The sequence below is a fragment of the Neophocaena asiaeorientalis genome, unplaced genomic scaffold, assembly GCF_003031525.2.
Source record: "Neophocaena asiaeorientalis asiaeorientalis breed wild unplaced genomic scaffold, Neophocaena_asiaeorientalis_V1.1 scaffold10, whole genome shotgun sequence".
NCBI lineage: Eukaryota > Metazoa > Chordata > Mammalia > Artiodactyla > Phocoenidae > Neophocaena > Neophocaena asiaeorientalis.
This window is the reverse complement of record NW_020172817.1, coordinates 4,100,892-4,116,472: the sequence shown is the minus strand read 5'-3', so window position 1 is coordinate 4,116,472 and position 15,581 is coordinate 4,100,892. Positions and strand designations below refer to the sequence as shown.

At 42.9% G+C, this 15,581-nt stretch overlaps 1 protein-coding gene across 1 annotated transcript in view; it reads right to left on the bottom strand.

Moving 5' to 3' along the window:
- The window catches only part of ANKH (ANKH inorganic pyrophosphate transport regulator), a 138,461-nt gene extending 122,886 nt beyond the window's left edge, over positions 1-15,575 (bottom strand). The window contains exon 1 of the mRNA XM_024741731.1: positions 15,365-15,575. Coding sequence (XP_024597499.1) covers positions 15,365-15,460 — 96 coding nt within the window. The 5' untranslated portion in view covers positions 15,461-15,575. The remainder of the gene's footprint in view (positions 1-15,364) is intronic.
- Between the last annotated feature and the right edge of the window lie 6 nt (positions 15,576-15,581).

The window sequence follows — 15,581 nt, the reverse complement described above, 5'->3', positions numbered from 1 at the left end:
CCCCCCGCAACTCAAAGACCAAATAGGAGTGGATCTGAGGCTTATCTCCCACTCCCTTGCCTAGCACCCTGCAATAAACCCTTACTTTGTTGCAGACACCTGCTCTCAGAGCTGGCTTCCTGAGCCTTGGGGCTCACCAGCCCTTTCTCAGTTACAGCCTCCTGAAAAAAGACTGTCCACTTCTGCTGAACGTAAAAGAAAAAACTGGGTTAAATGTTTGTTTTCCACCTGCTTCATTTAAGGTATTTGCATTAATACTGGCCGATTCTTAAAAAAAGAAAGAAATGTACAAAGATATTTATTTATTTATTTACTTAGAGGTGTTCCTTTTACAATATGGATATGGTCCAATTACAGAAAATATTTTCATTTCCACAAATTTTCACCTCAGTTCTGAGCTTCCTAGTAGCTTCTTGGTTTCTTGCTGTTAAATGCTGCATTTTGACTATTTTTCAAGAGGGTATCAAGATATCAATGGAATGAGGGCACAGGTAAGCCTACATCAATAGATACAGGTAGATGTTTTAAAATTTTGTTCTCACTAGAAAACTTAGCAATAACACTAGAAAACTTAGTGATAACACGTTTAAAATTAGAATTTGAATGCCACTTATGGACTAATCAGGGAAAAGGAAACATGATATAGAAGTGGCAGGCCCCTTGGAAATTAGCTAGGCACTTAAGACACGATTAGGTCACAATAAATTACAGGGCGGGGAGCATGAATTTTAAAGTCCAGGGAGCTACAGATTGTGAACAGCAGAACAAGTCTTTCTCTAGCCATAAAGAAATGAGAGTTATTTTGCGTGTGAAAACATTCAAAACTGCCTTCCATGTCGCACTAGCAGGGGACAGCTCACTACTACAGACTTTAGATGACATCAGCTTACAGGAAATGGTTTCCCATGGAAATAGCTGAAGGCACGTGACCTTCCTCTTGCCATCGCCATCACCACCCCGGCCTCCCCGGCTGTCCTGGGTCCGGGACGCCAGCGGGAAGCGCGGCTCCCACAGCAGCCTGAAGCGGCGTCCAGCCTCAGGCTCCCCTGTTCTTCCGTCTCCCACAGCCCACCCAGGAGAATCTGCCCAGTCTCACCTGTTAATTCCACCCCAGGGGTTCTGTTTCACATCCACCCATCTCTCTTCCAAGTCTTGTCAATTCATCCTCCGAGGACTGTTGGACACTCCCATTTATGAGTTCTCAAATGACCACAGTCACAGCCAATGAGGCACGTGGATCGAGAAGACATTTGGATTTTAAATCCACCCAGTTTCGAAGGCCTGTGGCACCGACCTCCTCCCCTCCCACGTGCCAGCACCTTCCCTACGCTGTTATTAAGCCAACTGTTCATACAGGTAATTAGGACAAATGGTATTTTTCAACATTACTGCTTTTTCCAATGACTACTATTCTAACAGCATGGTTTTCTACTGCTGCTTGTTGCAAATAGATAATATTTTAATAACATTAGGGGTAATGTAACTTTGGTCAAGTGGCCTGGAAACCTAACCACAATTTATAATATTATTTCTACAGCAAAATGTATTCTAAATGATTTTTATGAATTACAACCAGGCTGTAAGCTGTAGACAACACCAAAATACAAACACACAAACATAAAGCCATAAAAAGAACCCCTCTAAGGTTGGTCCACTCCCTGCTGTTTACACAGTAAACATTTAATATACAGAGAGAGGGAGCAAAACAAAGGAGCCTCATCAAATTTAATTTCAGATGACATCTCTGCTGTCACCAGGCCCTGGTTTAAACTGTAATATTATCCCAGAGTCCTAATGTAGTCCAATGCCAAATATTCTGAAGTATTTTGAATTTTCCAATCACTATTGCATTAAAGCAAATGGCTGAGCACTGACTGTATTATAATAAAGCATTTTTAAAGCTTGAAGGGAAAAATGAATATTCATAGTATTTGCATTTAGGTGAAAATGCAAAAAGCTCCCATTCCGGATAATATAATGCAGTGGCCCCTTGGAGAGGAGGGCAAGAAGAGAGAAACAGAGCAGCAGTGCTATCCAGATATTAAGCATTTCTCGTTGTTCCCACGGTTATGCATAAGGTGCATTTTCTCTCAGGCAAGCAATGTAAAGCATCTCACCAGATCTATTAACGCATTACCGTGACTGAAATGGAACTCATTCTCTTCACCAGCTCACTCCAAACCAGCTCTTTTGAAGTTGGGTAACATCACTGTCAGCTGCGTCCTCTCCCGGTGGCCAAGTCCATTTGATTCTAGACAGCTTTTCCTTTTAGTGCTCCCTCCTCGCCCCCAGCCCTACTCTAGGCCTCCTGCAGCTCGCTGGTGGTGGCCGCAAGAGCCTCTTAATTGGTTTCCCCACCTCTGCTCTCACCTCCCTCTAATTCATTAGCCACACGGAAACCGAAGTTATCTTTCGGATATGCAAATCCAAGCACATCACACCCCCACTGAGAACCCTTCAGCATTCCCCAGTGGCCTAATGATCAAGGCCAAACTCCTTACCCTGACTGATGGGGTACTGTCCCACTCACAGTGAGCATCTCCCGTTTTCCACCTGGAACTCTCTTGCTTTCCAGAATAGCAGATACGCCATTCTCTTGATCTGATCTCAGGTCTCAGCTGGAACCAAAGCTTCCCTGACCCTTAGGATGGGTTATAGGATCCTGGGATAAACACCCTATTCTTCCCCCATCTCAGACCTGATCACATTCTTTGGCAGGTGCCTGCCTGTCTGTTTGCCCTTCTAGATTCATCGCTGCACAGCTAAAAGTCAGTCCTTTTTCCTGTTCCTCTTTAGTGACTAGCACTGGACCTGCCACGCTGTAGGTGTTCAAGAAACACCTGTTGAATGAACACATTCATGAAGACACTCTTGCCCCCTGCATTCCATATCCTCCACTAATAGTGAAGCTATTCTCCATTTAATAGGGAAAACACTCCAAAACAGTATAGTAAGCACCTGAGAAAGAGGGTTACAACTTTCAGCTCATTAAGCAGCCCCCATAATTTGTTTCAAACACCTTGGTGTGTTACTGCCATAATTGTCAACAAATTTGAAAAAGGCTTGGTCCCATTTGTATGTCTAGATTAGAGAAGGGGCCAGTGGTACATGTAGCTACCCTCCCCCAAATTTGTGTCAAACAGCAGCCTATGATAAAGAGAAAATGAAATTTAACCTATCATTTCAAAAAGTGCATGTTACCTAAATCCTAGTAATTCAACTAAAACCGACCAAACAATCAAAAAAAACAACAAAAAACCCACTACTGAGCAAATCCAGCCTTAAACATCTTTTCCCCAAAGTAGGAAAAAACAAAACAAAACAAAACAAAAAACCCAGCAAAAGTATTGCTGACACACATGTAAACTCCAAGTGTTTCCAGCATCTGTCCTCCAGCACGCTTCTGCCCCTGCTCGCCCCTAACCCAGCTGGCTCTGGCTTAGCAAGTCCCCTTAATGCAAGTCACGGATTCAATACACAGCAAGAACAGTCAGTCGGCTCTGGTCAAGGGTGAGTGACAATAAACAGGTGTAGCGGCAGCATGCCTGGCTCAAAGTCTTAGTAATACTGCTTTACATAGGGGCAGCACTTCAGACTTTTCAAAGCTCTTCTGTGTCTAGTCTCTGTGTGGTCTGCCCCTCCAGAAGAAGGTACAGAAACCCTTTATACCTGTTTAACAGCTGGGAAAGCTGAAGCCCCCAGAAGTCGAGCTCTTTGCTCAAGGTCATAGAGCCAGTGGGTGCAGGAATGGAGGAGGTCAAGTCCAGGGGGGCCTATCAGGAGTGGACATTCTTCCTCTCAACCATGTTGCAGTCAGCTTGCAGCACTACTAGAAACTACAGACAAGCCACAGGGACTCAGGGCCTCTCTCAATAAGCATGAACTATTTCCCCTCTCTGTTTGCTCTGCTGCTTTTCTCCAAGGAGGGCTCTAAATAGCAAGAAGACCAGTTTAAACTGAAGAACCCAGGGGCAGGGTGGTAGAAAAGAGAAAAGAACACTTTCTGTTCTATTTCCCCTAAATATCACTAGCTCCACATTTCCCTAGAACAGTCAACTCCAAATACTCTCCTCTGAGACCCTAAGCCTGAACTATTGGTCAGAGAAGACTGGCTGCTCTGCAGAGAGACTGAACGACCCGGCACAGCTGTTCAATCTGCTCATTTTTAAAGTGGGGAAGGTGACGACCCTACCGTACATGCCAGGAGCCTCAGGCAGGACCTGGCACCTTGGAAGGTTGGTTAATTTTTTCCTCCTCTCCCACGAGTTCACCCAGGAAGTTTGGGGACACAAACTTCTTGAGCATCACTGAACTCATCAAAAAAAGCACTTTTCTCTGCCGTGAAACCTGCAGGGACAGATATCCCCCCAGATGTATGAGTAAAACCCACTCACTCCTTTTCCTTCCTGTGCTCCTGCCCAGTCCCAAGTGGAGTACGTATTCGGTCCAAAATGTGCTTACTGAAAAGAATGAAAGTCCTGAAAGAGTTTAAAAGTATGACATGATGAAAAACGGAATTGATGTCTCAGCATTTTAAAAAATGCTTTTAATAAAAGAAATCATTTGAAGGAGTTCAGTACCATGTGGCTTTGAAAGAACTAGAACACAGTTTCCGGGGGCAGAACTCACTGGACAGTAAAATAGCATCCTGGTTGGGAATGTCCACTGGGGGCCGGGGCCACATTCAACAGGCGCCTGCAGGGGAAACTGGGACAACTTTCTACAGCCATGTGGTGTCGCACACAGTGGAAGGCGTGAAAAGGTGCGCACGTGCACAAGTATTTCTAGTGTTAACCCAAAGAAATAATCAGAAGCAAAGATCTCTGAACAAAAATGTTTCAGAGTACTATTTGTAATAGAATGAAACAGGAAAAACTGAACGCCTAGCTACAGAGTATTGTTAAGTAAATTACGGTGTGTCCTTGTGAAGGAATGCCATTAATCATATTTGAGATGAATACTTAAAATCGAGGGAAACTGCCTGTGATATAAAGTGGAAAGAGGTTACAATTTTGTTTGAAAAGACACGGATAGAAAAGAGACGGGAAGGACATGCACTAAAATAATAAATAGCAATACCTCTAGGTCGTGGGCCTAGAGATAATGCTATATATCCTCATTTGCTTCTTGATACTTTAATTTATTTTTCTTCTTTATACAATGACTATAACCAGAATAAAATTAACAAAAATTTTTTTAAAGAGAGATCCTCTTCAAAAGCTACCAGCTTTCTGAGTAGCTTATGAAGTTAATGAAAAATTTTATATTTATTTTTCTTCTTTATACAATGACTATAACCAGAATAAAATTAACAATATTTTTTTAAAGAGAGATCCTCTTCAAAAGCCACCAGCTTTCTGAGTAGCTTATGAAGTTAATGAAAAATTTTTAAATGTTGATAAACTATGCATAACATAAAATTTATCATTTTACCCATTTAAAGTATACAGTTCAGGGCTTCCCTGGTGGCGCAGTGGTTGAGAGTCCACCTGCCGATGCAGGGGACACGGGTTTGTGCCCCGGTCCGGGAAGATCCCACATGCCGCGGAGCGGCTGGGCCCGTGAGCCATGGCCGCTGAGCCTGTGCTCCGCAACGGGAGAGGCCACAGCAGTGAGAGACCCGCGTACCGCAAAAAAAAAAAACCAAAAAAACCCCAATAACTCCCATTTCTCCCCCACCGTAAACCCTGGTAGCTGCTATTCCACTTTCTGTCTCCATGACTTAGACTACTTAAGGTACCTCCTATAAGTGGAAGCATACTTCCACATACACAAAAGCATGTCCTTCTGTGTCTGGCTTATTTCACTTAGCATAATGTCCTCAAGGTTCATCTGTGTTGTAGCATACATCAAAATTTCATTCCCTTTTTAAGGCTGAATAAATAGCCCATAGTATGTATGTACCACATTTCATTTTATGATGCTAGCTTTATGTTTTACGATGTGAAGCAGACTTTAATTTTTAAGCATGTCTGAAAATCAAAATGATCAGCAGTCCATATAACTGAAGGATGTATATCAACTGAAGAATTAAAAACACCAAATCGTACAAAATAAGGGGAAAAGTTATTTTACACAGAAAGTCAAATTTTCTACCTGCCTTAAATCCACTAAAATCCACAACATTGAGCCATAGTTTGCAACAGGAAAGAGTAGCAGCGCTACGTACTGTAATAACGGTGAGTGGCTGAACTCAGTTATCTGGGACCAAAGGCATGTGTGTCACTTTGTCTTGGCAATTAAAAAGGCTCCCACAGGGCTTCCCTGGTGGCGCAGTGGTTGAGAGTCTGCCTGCCGATGCAGGGGACACGGGTTCGTGCCCCGGTCCGGGAAGATCCCACATGCCGTGGAGCGGCTGGGCCCGTGAGCCATGGCCGCTGAGCCTGAGTGTCCGGAGCCTGTGCTCCGCAACGGGAGAGGCCACAACAGTGAGAGGTCCGCGTACCGCTAAAAAAAAAAAGAAAGGCTCCCACAGCACTCAGAACAGCTGTGGCCTCGGAGGGAGGGGCACCAGAAACCTCCTGGGCTGACGGAAACCCTCCATATCTTGCCTGGTGTGTGGGTTATGTCAGTGTGCATCTTTCATTTGTCAGAACTCATAGATCTGTTCATGTAAGATCTGTGTACCTCACTGTAGGTAAACGATACTGTGATTTTTAAAAAGGAAAGAAAAACAGGTTCACCAGCCTCCTCCCCTGACAGAAGACATATTAAGCCTAAAAGCAATTAGAGTAAATAAGAATTTTAGAAAAACAAAAGTGGTTCCGCAGCTCAGCTACTGACGCGCGCTGCCACCGACTGCTTAAGGCCCTTTAGTGGATCTTCGGAACTCAGTCCAAGCTCCTTTCTCCTCACTGCTGAAACACTGGTTCATCTGGGGAAGACGTAAACACTTGGACTAACTACCAACAGTGTCAGGGAACTGCCCAGGTTTGGTAAGCAGCCCAATAGGTGTGAGGCCCAGGTGGTGTTGGCACGTAAAGGTGTGGGCCTCAGTGTGGGAGGAGGGGAGGTATGCCCTGACCTCAGGTGGGGCTCCAGGTGATGCAACGCTGCGTGGGAAAAGGGAGGGGGTGCGAACCATAACCCATCCCAAGGAAAAACCACAGTTGAATGTGAGTCCAGAGCAGAGAAAAGACCCTTCACTTCCTATTTTGGATCGGGCTGGTGGCAAGGGTCTTTTCAGTTGCTTCTGCGCTGGTCTTGGCTAGGATCATGAAGAGGTGAAAGTTACCTCTTTCTTATGAAGCGTGGTTACTTGTTACTCTGCTCTGCGCTGTCTGTCTTTATAAAATGTCAAGTTTAGGCCACACATCGTGGGAGACCGCCGTGTCCCAGCGCATTAACTTTCCTGCCAAACCATTTACAGCACTCAGACAATTTGTTTTTCTTTTTTGTAATCTGCTAGTTTAGATTCTCCACACTACCATTCCCCTGTATTGAAATGCATGACCCAGTGGCCAACAGATCTCGGGGCTGTTTATGGAGCAGCAGTAAGAGCATAGCTACTTCTTATCATCCCAAAGACAGCTTTGAAAACACAAAGCAGCCACACCTAAGACAACTGGCACATGAGAAAACGACAGTCCGGGACTCAAAACCTTCCCTAGACTTAATGTTGTATTTCTAAAAAAACTGAGCGGGGATTCTGACTAGCTTACTGATGTGGACTCATTATTATTTAGTTAAGAGAACAACCAGGAGTGACCAGCTTTCACCATGTAAATGCTCTTGCTGGACCACAACCCGGAAAGCTTCCTGACCCAAACTAATCCTTTCTGTCTCTCTCACAAAATAAGCTACTTTTAGTTCTCACGTCCTGGGAGGATTACGGTCACAAAGCCAACTTCTGCCCTCTCTCATTCTTGCCTCGGCTTTCTCCCTAGAAAGCCTCGCTAATCTGCTTTTAAAAACATTCAGCTTTTCAGCCATTTAATTCCAACTGAATGTCCTGAGGAGCCTCAGCCTCACCTTTCTAGTCACCCTTGAAAGTTCTTATCCAGGGAGTCCCACTTTTGCTTTTAACTTCCTCCCAGCCTGAAGTCACAGGTCCCCACGGCCAGCCGCAGTCCCCATCCAGGTGGGATGTGCCCAGACAAGGTACAGGAAGTGCACTGGGAACGTGGGCTTGGAGGTGCCTCTCGCCTCCTTGTGCTGGAGAAGAAGGAGCCATACACACAGCCCCTCCCCCCGCCCTGAGGTTGGGGACAGAGATGTGGACCCACGTTAGTAAGCAGAATGCCTATTCATACTGGCAAACCCATCTACAGAAAGGCAACCCTGTAACAGTGCTGGGTGTCAGACTCATGGAAAGCCTCGCTGATCTTGTGATATCAAAACCCATAAAAAATGTAAAAGCCAGCTAGGGCCCGTGAGCTAACTTAGACCAAAATGTACTCTTCCCACAAGAAATGAAGCTGGTCCATCTGTCCCTTGGGACCACGTGGCATTCCTGGACCAGCTGTCCAGGCTGTTTTTTGATAACTCATTATCTAGGAGAATAAATACCACCTTTGCCCTGACAAATAACTAAGTTCTTTCCCTTGCCAAGGCGGACTTGGAAAACATTTTTGGCATGGAGAAGCAGCCATATAGAACCAGAAAGCTGTGATGCGTAAGTCTTTACTTGACTAACTGTAGTCTTGGTCATTTTAAGCTCATTTGTTCTCAGCATGGTGAGCGGTACTTCATTTTTGGCATAGCCACTGAAAGATTCCCAAACCACAGAAACAGAAAAATTAAAACAAAACAGAAACAAACCTGGGGTTTGTATGGCTTGATATGAAGTCTGCTAATTTCCCTATCCTGTGACTCTATTCTCATCTTCGCAGATGGGTGGTATCCACTTTGGGGACAGGAGAATTTACAGAGAATGAGGCAGGGGTGACAACCTCCAGATAAGAACTGCCTCTATGTGGTTTACTGTTCATCGCCATGACCACAGACTCACTGCGCTACTGCAAGTACTGAGTACCCTGCCGTACGTTATCACAAACTGCAGTGTGCAATCAGGCATCTCGCTCTGTGATGCTCTGACTGCAAAAGTGTTTCATGTATGTTTTCTCAAATAGGACCTGATTTGAGAGCAGGGCCTGTGTCAAATCTGGCAACACTTCCCTTATACAAAGGTCACTTACCTGACATTGACTCTAGAATCTCTCTAGAACAGAAACCAAAGTAGGGCAGGGCAGGAGAGCTAGTTTAACAAAGTGTATACACTTTTTTCGCAAGGGAGACCTTCAAAATTATTTATTCTTCATTTTTTCATGGATTTCTAATGGATTTTAGTTTGGGGGGCCCAGAGCAGATCCAAAGCAGAAAATCAAAAAGCAAGTATTCAACATTAGCTATTTTTATTAATTATTATTTTTATTTTATCGGTCGGTGCCAAACTCTTTGCTAAGTTTTTTGAGCACCACCTGTCAGTGGATATCCTGTCAGCTGACTGCCAGTACAACATTCACACGCCACCAAAAAAATGTTCGTTGAGTTTTGCATATAGTATTTATCTAATATGGTAGAGAAAGGTGCAATACAGATTTCTTGTACTACAAAAAGAAAAAGAAAACCAGTGATTTGCATTTTAAAGGATGAGCTTCAGGGACTTCCCTGGCAGTCCAGTGGTTAAGACTTGGCCTTCCAGTGCAGGGGGTGCGGGTTCAATCCCTGGTCGGGGAGCTAAGATACCACATGCCTCGCGGCCAAAAAACCAAAATATAAAACAGAAGCAATACTGTAACAAATTCAAGAAAGACTTTAAAATTGTCCGCATCAAAAAAAAAAACTTTAAAAAATAAAAAGGATAAGCTTCAGTTATCAAGAAAATGCACTCACAGAGGTAGCTCATATCTAGATAATTCTGCAATAAAACAGGGTTTTCTATATTTCTATGACATTGCCACATCAACTAATAAAGTCATAGGTGTTAAAAAAAAAACACTGGATTTAATTTTTTAAATGTAGATATGACCCAAGTCACTCTGGTGTAAGTTTAAAGAGGTTTATTTATTTCAGAGCAAAAAGACATGGGAACCAATTACTGGCCACTAAGATAAAACTGGGCTTGTCACATCAAAAAAGTGAGATGATGCTATAAACGATATTACTTGGTACGCTTTTAAAACTGCTTTTAAAGAATCAGATGTATAACTAGAAAGAGATTTAGATATCGTCTTGACGTAAGAAGTATCTGATTGTCTTTTGAAGGAGATGCTTGGGAAGACGTATTCTGACAAAGTAGTAGTTAGGCTGGTCATCAAACCACCTCAATAAATAAATGAGTAAAGAAACAAACCGCAGAATTATACCTCTGTGGCTCTAGAAATAATCTACTTACCTAAGTGCAGTGAAAGAGAGGTACTTTAAACACAGATGTACATCTAAAGAAAACTGGGAAACACAGTGGAGAAGTGAGTATCAGTTGGACTAAGGAGGTCACGGTGTCCTTGACTAAATACGGACTGCCAGTGACCTCATTTTCTATGTATGAATGAGAAGCTGAAACAGGCATCAAATTATGCTAGGCATAAAGCCCAAGGCAGTCAGAGAAAACACATTATCTACTTATTACACAGAGATGCTCACTGAAACTTTATGTTGGAAAAAACAAACAAAAAACCTCAGCATTTAAACAACAGGGGAATATACAGCAAAGGAAATTACTGTATGCTCATGCAATCACATATTATACTGCTATTTAAAATCACAGTTAAATACTTTTAAGTGATATGGGAAAAATGCCTCTGTGTTCTGTGAAATATATATATATATATGTACACACACATATGTATATCCTCATTTATGTAAAAAAAAAAAAAATTGGCAGGAGATACCCAAAACATTAAAGGGGTTTTTTCTTCAGAGTCGAATTAGAGGTATTTTTACTTTTTTCCTCCATTTTTTAATACGTAACCAAACTTTAAATGGTATATGTTACTTTAATAATTAGAAAAAAATAAATGTTGTTTTGAGATTTAGTCCATTAATATAGAATAGATTGGAGGAGAAAAAAGTCTCTCACCGACCGTTACTTAGAAACTTAACCTGGGATTTACTTTTCTGTCTGTAAGTACTTTGGAAAGTGGAACATACAATGGACACTTTTGTTATTACTTAGGGCAAGCTCTGCCTGGGGAGGTCTCTTCCATCACTTAGTGACCTTGGATGACGAGTCCCTGCCCAGTAGTGGCCAGTGCCATGCACAACATTCACTTAAAAAAAAAAAAAATTCCTGTACCTCCTGGAGACCTTTTTTTAAAGGGGGGTGAGGTGGGGGGCATTTCTCTACTTAGTAGATGAGGACAACATTTATTAAGCTACTTTTCCTGGGCTTCTCTCTCTCTCTCTTTTTTTCTTCCCCATTTTGTGATGTTAGTAACTTGAAACCCTCTTATACTGTGGAAGCCTAACTCTAGGTTTCTTAAGTTAGAAAGGAGGGCTGGGGAAACATGAAACATTCCTATTATACATCTTACTCTAGTAATCAACAATCCATATGCAAAACTCTTCGTTCACAGATAAATCCCTTGGGTCTTTGATCTATTATATTGGACCCAACCAAATTCAGTGATTCACTCAGGGTTACCTGAAAGAACTCAATCTCGTGAGTGTCAAAGAGTAGACTGCCTGGCACTGAGCAGAACACATTTCTTCTAAAGTGAGAACAACTTCAACTTTTTCTCTTTCAAGTCTTCACAAGAGCTGTCCTTAACATTTTAAGTGTCATTAGGTACCTTATAAAAAAAAGATCACTGATTTATTCTATATAATTTGGTGAACTTGGCTTTTAAGGAATTCAGGGACTTTGTACCAAGTTTAATTTTAAACAGAAATCACAGTCCTTTGAATATGGTGAGATCAAATGGACATTTGCAGACCCTTCTGAAGAAATACATTGTATTTCTTCAATGTATCTTCATATCTTCCATCTTTCTTTAGCAATCTATATTGCTCTAATGATAAAGACTAAGTGATTTCTAAATAATTTTGTGAAGTGTCAGTTGTTTCTTATCTTTTTTCCTCTCTTTTAACCAAAGGCTATGCCAACCTTGCCAAAATAAGACACAGCATTGATTTAATTAATTATCTGGATAATTTGGCCCTTCTGACATGACCCCCTTGGTCACAATCTCCCTTTTCTGAGAAGCCTCGTTATGATTGGCTTACATCAGTTGAGTCTTTAAAATTCAAACTATGACAGCTAAGATTACATTTAAGCCAAGGCTGGAACTCCGAAAAGCCAGAACTTACTTCTAAATGTCTAAGAACTCCTGGGAGTGGCTCTCAGTGTGCAAGCAGAGAGCAGAGTGGCTAAGGGCCAGGAGGATATGGCTGGAGCCCCGGCTCTGGCCTGCACTGCCTATGTGAACTTGGACAAGGGCTTTAACATGCCTAGGCCTCTTATTCTTTCCTCATATATAACACGTGCTGAGATGTTACAAGCACATACTAAGTGCTCGATGAATGGAAGCAATGAATACTTTTGCTTCTCAATCTGTAAAAATAGAAATAAAATGCTAATTCCACATATACTCAACTATCATCAAGTGTTCTACACACCTAAAGGGTTCTACAAACATTGTTTTAGTTTCTGCAATAAGGGTGTATTCTCATTTCTTCCATGGTGCCTATGCTTAATATTAAAAAGCAGGTCATTTTATTCCATACAGCTTTTTTTTTTTCCTTTTTTCAGTGTAGAATTCAACACTTGCCTCTACCCCCAAATTACCACCACCATCAAAATTGAAAAATGTGATGACAGATTTCATTAGAGTAAATATTCCATAATATTTGGGTTTCTTTCCTAACTGGCCTATAACATTACAGGGAAAGCTCTACATAACGGATAACATTCATGGAAAACATGAGGAGGCCCTGGACGGGCTGTTACAGGCTTCTTCACAGCAGCCCCACACGTGACACTAATAGCTCTGAGATAATGTGTAATGCCTTCACACAGTCACATGTGCTGCTTATTCAAATTTCAGTGGAATCTTGCCCATAGCTGGGTTTTCATTTTAAAGGTTCTGTCCACATTTCCAACAGAAACCACAAACTGAGATGTTTATTATCATTAAAAAAAAAAAAACCTCATCTAGGGAACATTTACAATGATTTCAGTATCCTTCTGTTCTTGACAAGTTAGAGACTTAAAAGCTAATGAGCTATTTTATTTTTCAATTTGGGGTTTCTTCAACATCTCGAACACCCGTGAACCAGGGACTGTTTTGACCTTTGGACTCCCATGTCACCTAACCTACTTTAGAATTAGTAAATTACTGAAATGTGAATCACTATTCACTCATAGCAAGGTATAATATACACCTGCCCACTCTGAAAGAAGAACGGTAGAAACCTACATGTGTCCATCTGTCCATAGAATATGACAAGACTCCACATTAAGAGCTGCATACTTTCAGAAGTCTACCGTAGACCCGTATTTGTATATAATAGGTTCACTGTTCCTCCTCTTTATTGTGCCTCAAAGCAGTTGGGGTAAAATGTTCTTTTATTCATGACCCACCTATGACCAGGTCACTCTTTAGTTCACATTGCAATTCTTTCCCTCCAGTTTAACAGTAAGAAAAAGTAAGTTCTGTTCTTTGCACCCTGCCCCATTTTGCAAAATTATCATCTGATACTGGAAGGCAAAGCAAGGTTTTGGAAACATATCAATTTCTTCCCTCCATCTCCCCACCCCTAACTCTGATAAAATATCTCTACCACCAGGCAGCGTGTAGGCTCATAAATACACTGGTGCTTAAGGGATAAGGACCTCAAAGGACACTTACTGATAAAACTTGCTTCTGTGCAACAAGACAACTCTTCCAGCACTTTGCTTATGTCACCTATGACAAGGAGCTTAGCAACGTCTCAAGGATGAGTGTGAATTACTAGATCCACTAGGATAGACCACCTGTGTAGTCGTCTTTTATGTCTAGCTTCCCTTTTGTGACCTCAGGGAGACCCCTTTCTTTACACTCAAATCAAATCCTTAGTTATGTCACCTTGCATTAAATCAAGGCAAATGTGAGGCAATACTGTGGTATGTTTCAGGCCATTTAATTATGGCAAAGAATACTCATTTCTTCCAGTTATCCCTATAATACACATACACACACACACACACACACACACACACACACACACACAGCTGCTACATTTCAGGGAGAAGCGATCAGGTGAGCAGCCTGGGCTTTCTGACAACCTTTGGGGCAGCTCCAATTAGATAAGCTTTAAAACAGTAAAAGGTTGAAGTGAATACACAGCACTTGACTCATCTAAAATGTGCAGTGCAGTAAGTATTTGGGAGCTAAACAGTTCCAATCAATCAAAAGTTCTGAGCACAGAGAGACAAATGCAAGCAGATATTCATCAAAAGAAGGAGTCAAATGAACCCCCTTCCGAAAAACTGTTTGGTTTTTGAAAACTAAAGGTGCATCGAGATAGGTGCCTTTTCTATACAAACATCCTTTGAGGTCTCTTGACTTAAAGGAAAAGAAATAAGAGTACTACAACGTCAGGAGCTGCTCAATCACATGCCGGGGCCAGTTCCGACCCCTGCCCATCAAGGTGACAGGCTGCTGCCCTCTTCCCCCAATCCTCTTCCCGGCCTTAAAAATGCAACTGCATCCCGCCGCAGGCCTGCGAAAACGGGCCGCACGGGCAAAGTGCGGAGTACCAGTGCCCCGCTGCTGGAGAGGCTGCAGCGCTCGATTTGCAATGACGCCACATGGAGAGAAATGGGGGAAAACATGAAGAAGAAACAAGGATGAGAAGGCAACAAACAAAAATGTGCTCCCCTTCTTTAGTGGTGCAAGATGGAAAGAAAGGAAAAAAAAAAACCCAAACTAGAGATGGCCAATGGTCGGCTTATCAGGACACATATGGGACGCCTCTAATCCATACATGAGCTTAAAAAAAAAAAAAAGTACCTGGGAAATCAACTTGGACACTTTCTAATACAAAATTCTCCCCATGATCACATCACCACAGACTCGGGATAAATAAAAACCCCAGCACTCAAGCTATTAGAGACTAGAATTTACTTACAAACCAGAGGTTTACATAATCACAAATTACATAATACTCCTGCACTAAAAATCCTTCTGTAAGTGAAGCTCCAAACCCTCCGGTCTTTTAACGTTTTCCAGGGAGAGCTGGAGAAGTCTGCGGAAGAACTGGGGGGAGGGGGAAATGGAATGCTGGAAAGTCATTGACAAGCTGTCAACCCAGCCAAATGTTCCAGGATAAAAAGAGACTCGGAGCAGGTGACTCTCCTCTGTCCCCATCCCCTGCCGCACGGGCGTCTAAGGCCAAGGCAGAGGGAGCAGGGCGCAGGGTGCGGGGCGCGGCCGGGGCTTACCTGCTCCCCGAAGTCGATGGCTATGTTGGTGATGCCCAGGGGCACCAGGAACCGGATCAGGGGCCAGTAGTGCGTGAGCGCCGGGAATTTCACCATAGTCCCCGCCGTGGGCGGACCCCACACACATCTGCCGCCGGGAGGAGACTCTGCCGGGAGGCGCGGGCCGAGCAGGCCGGGCGGGGGCGCGGGCGGACTGAGGCCGAGACCGGCCGGGTCT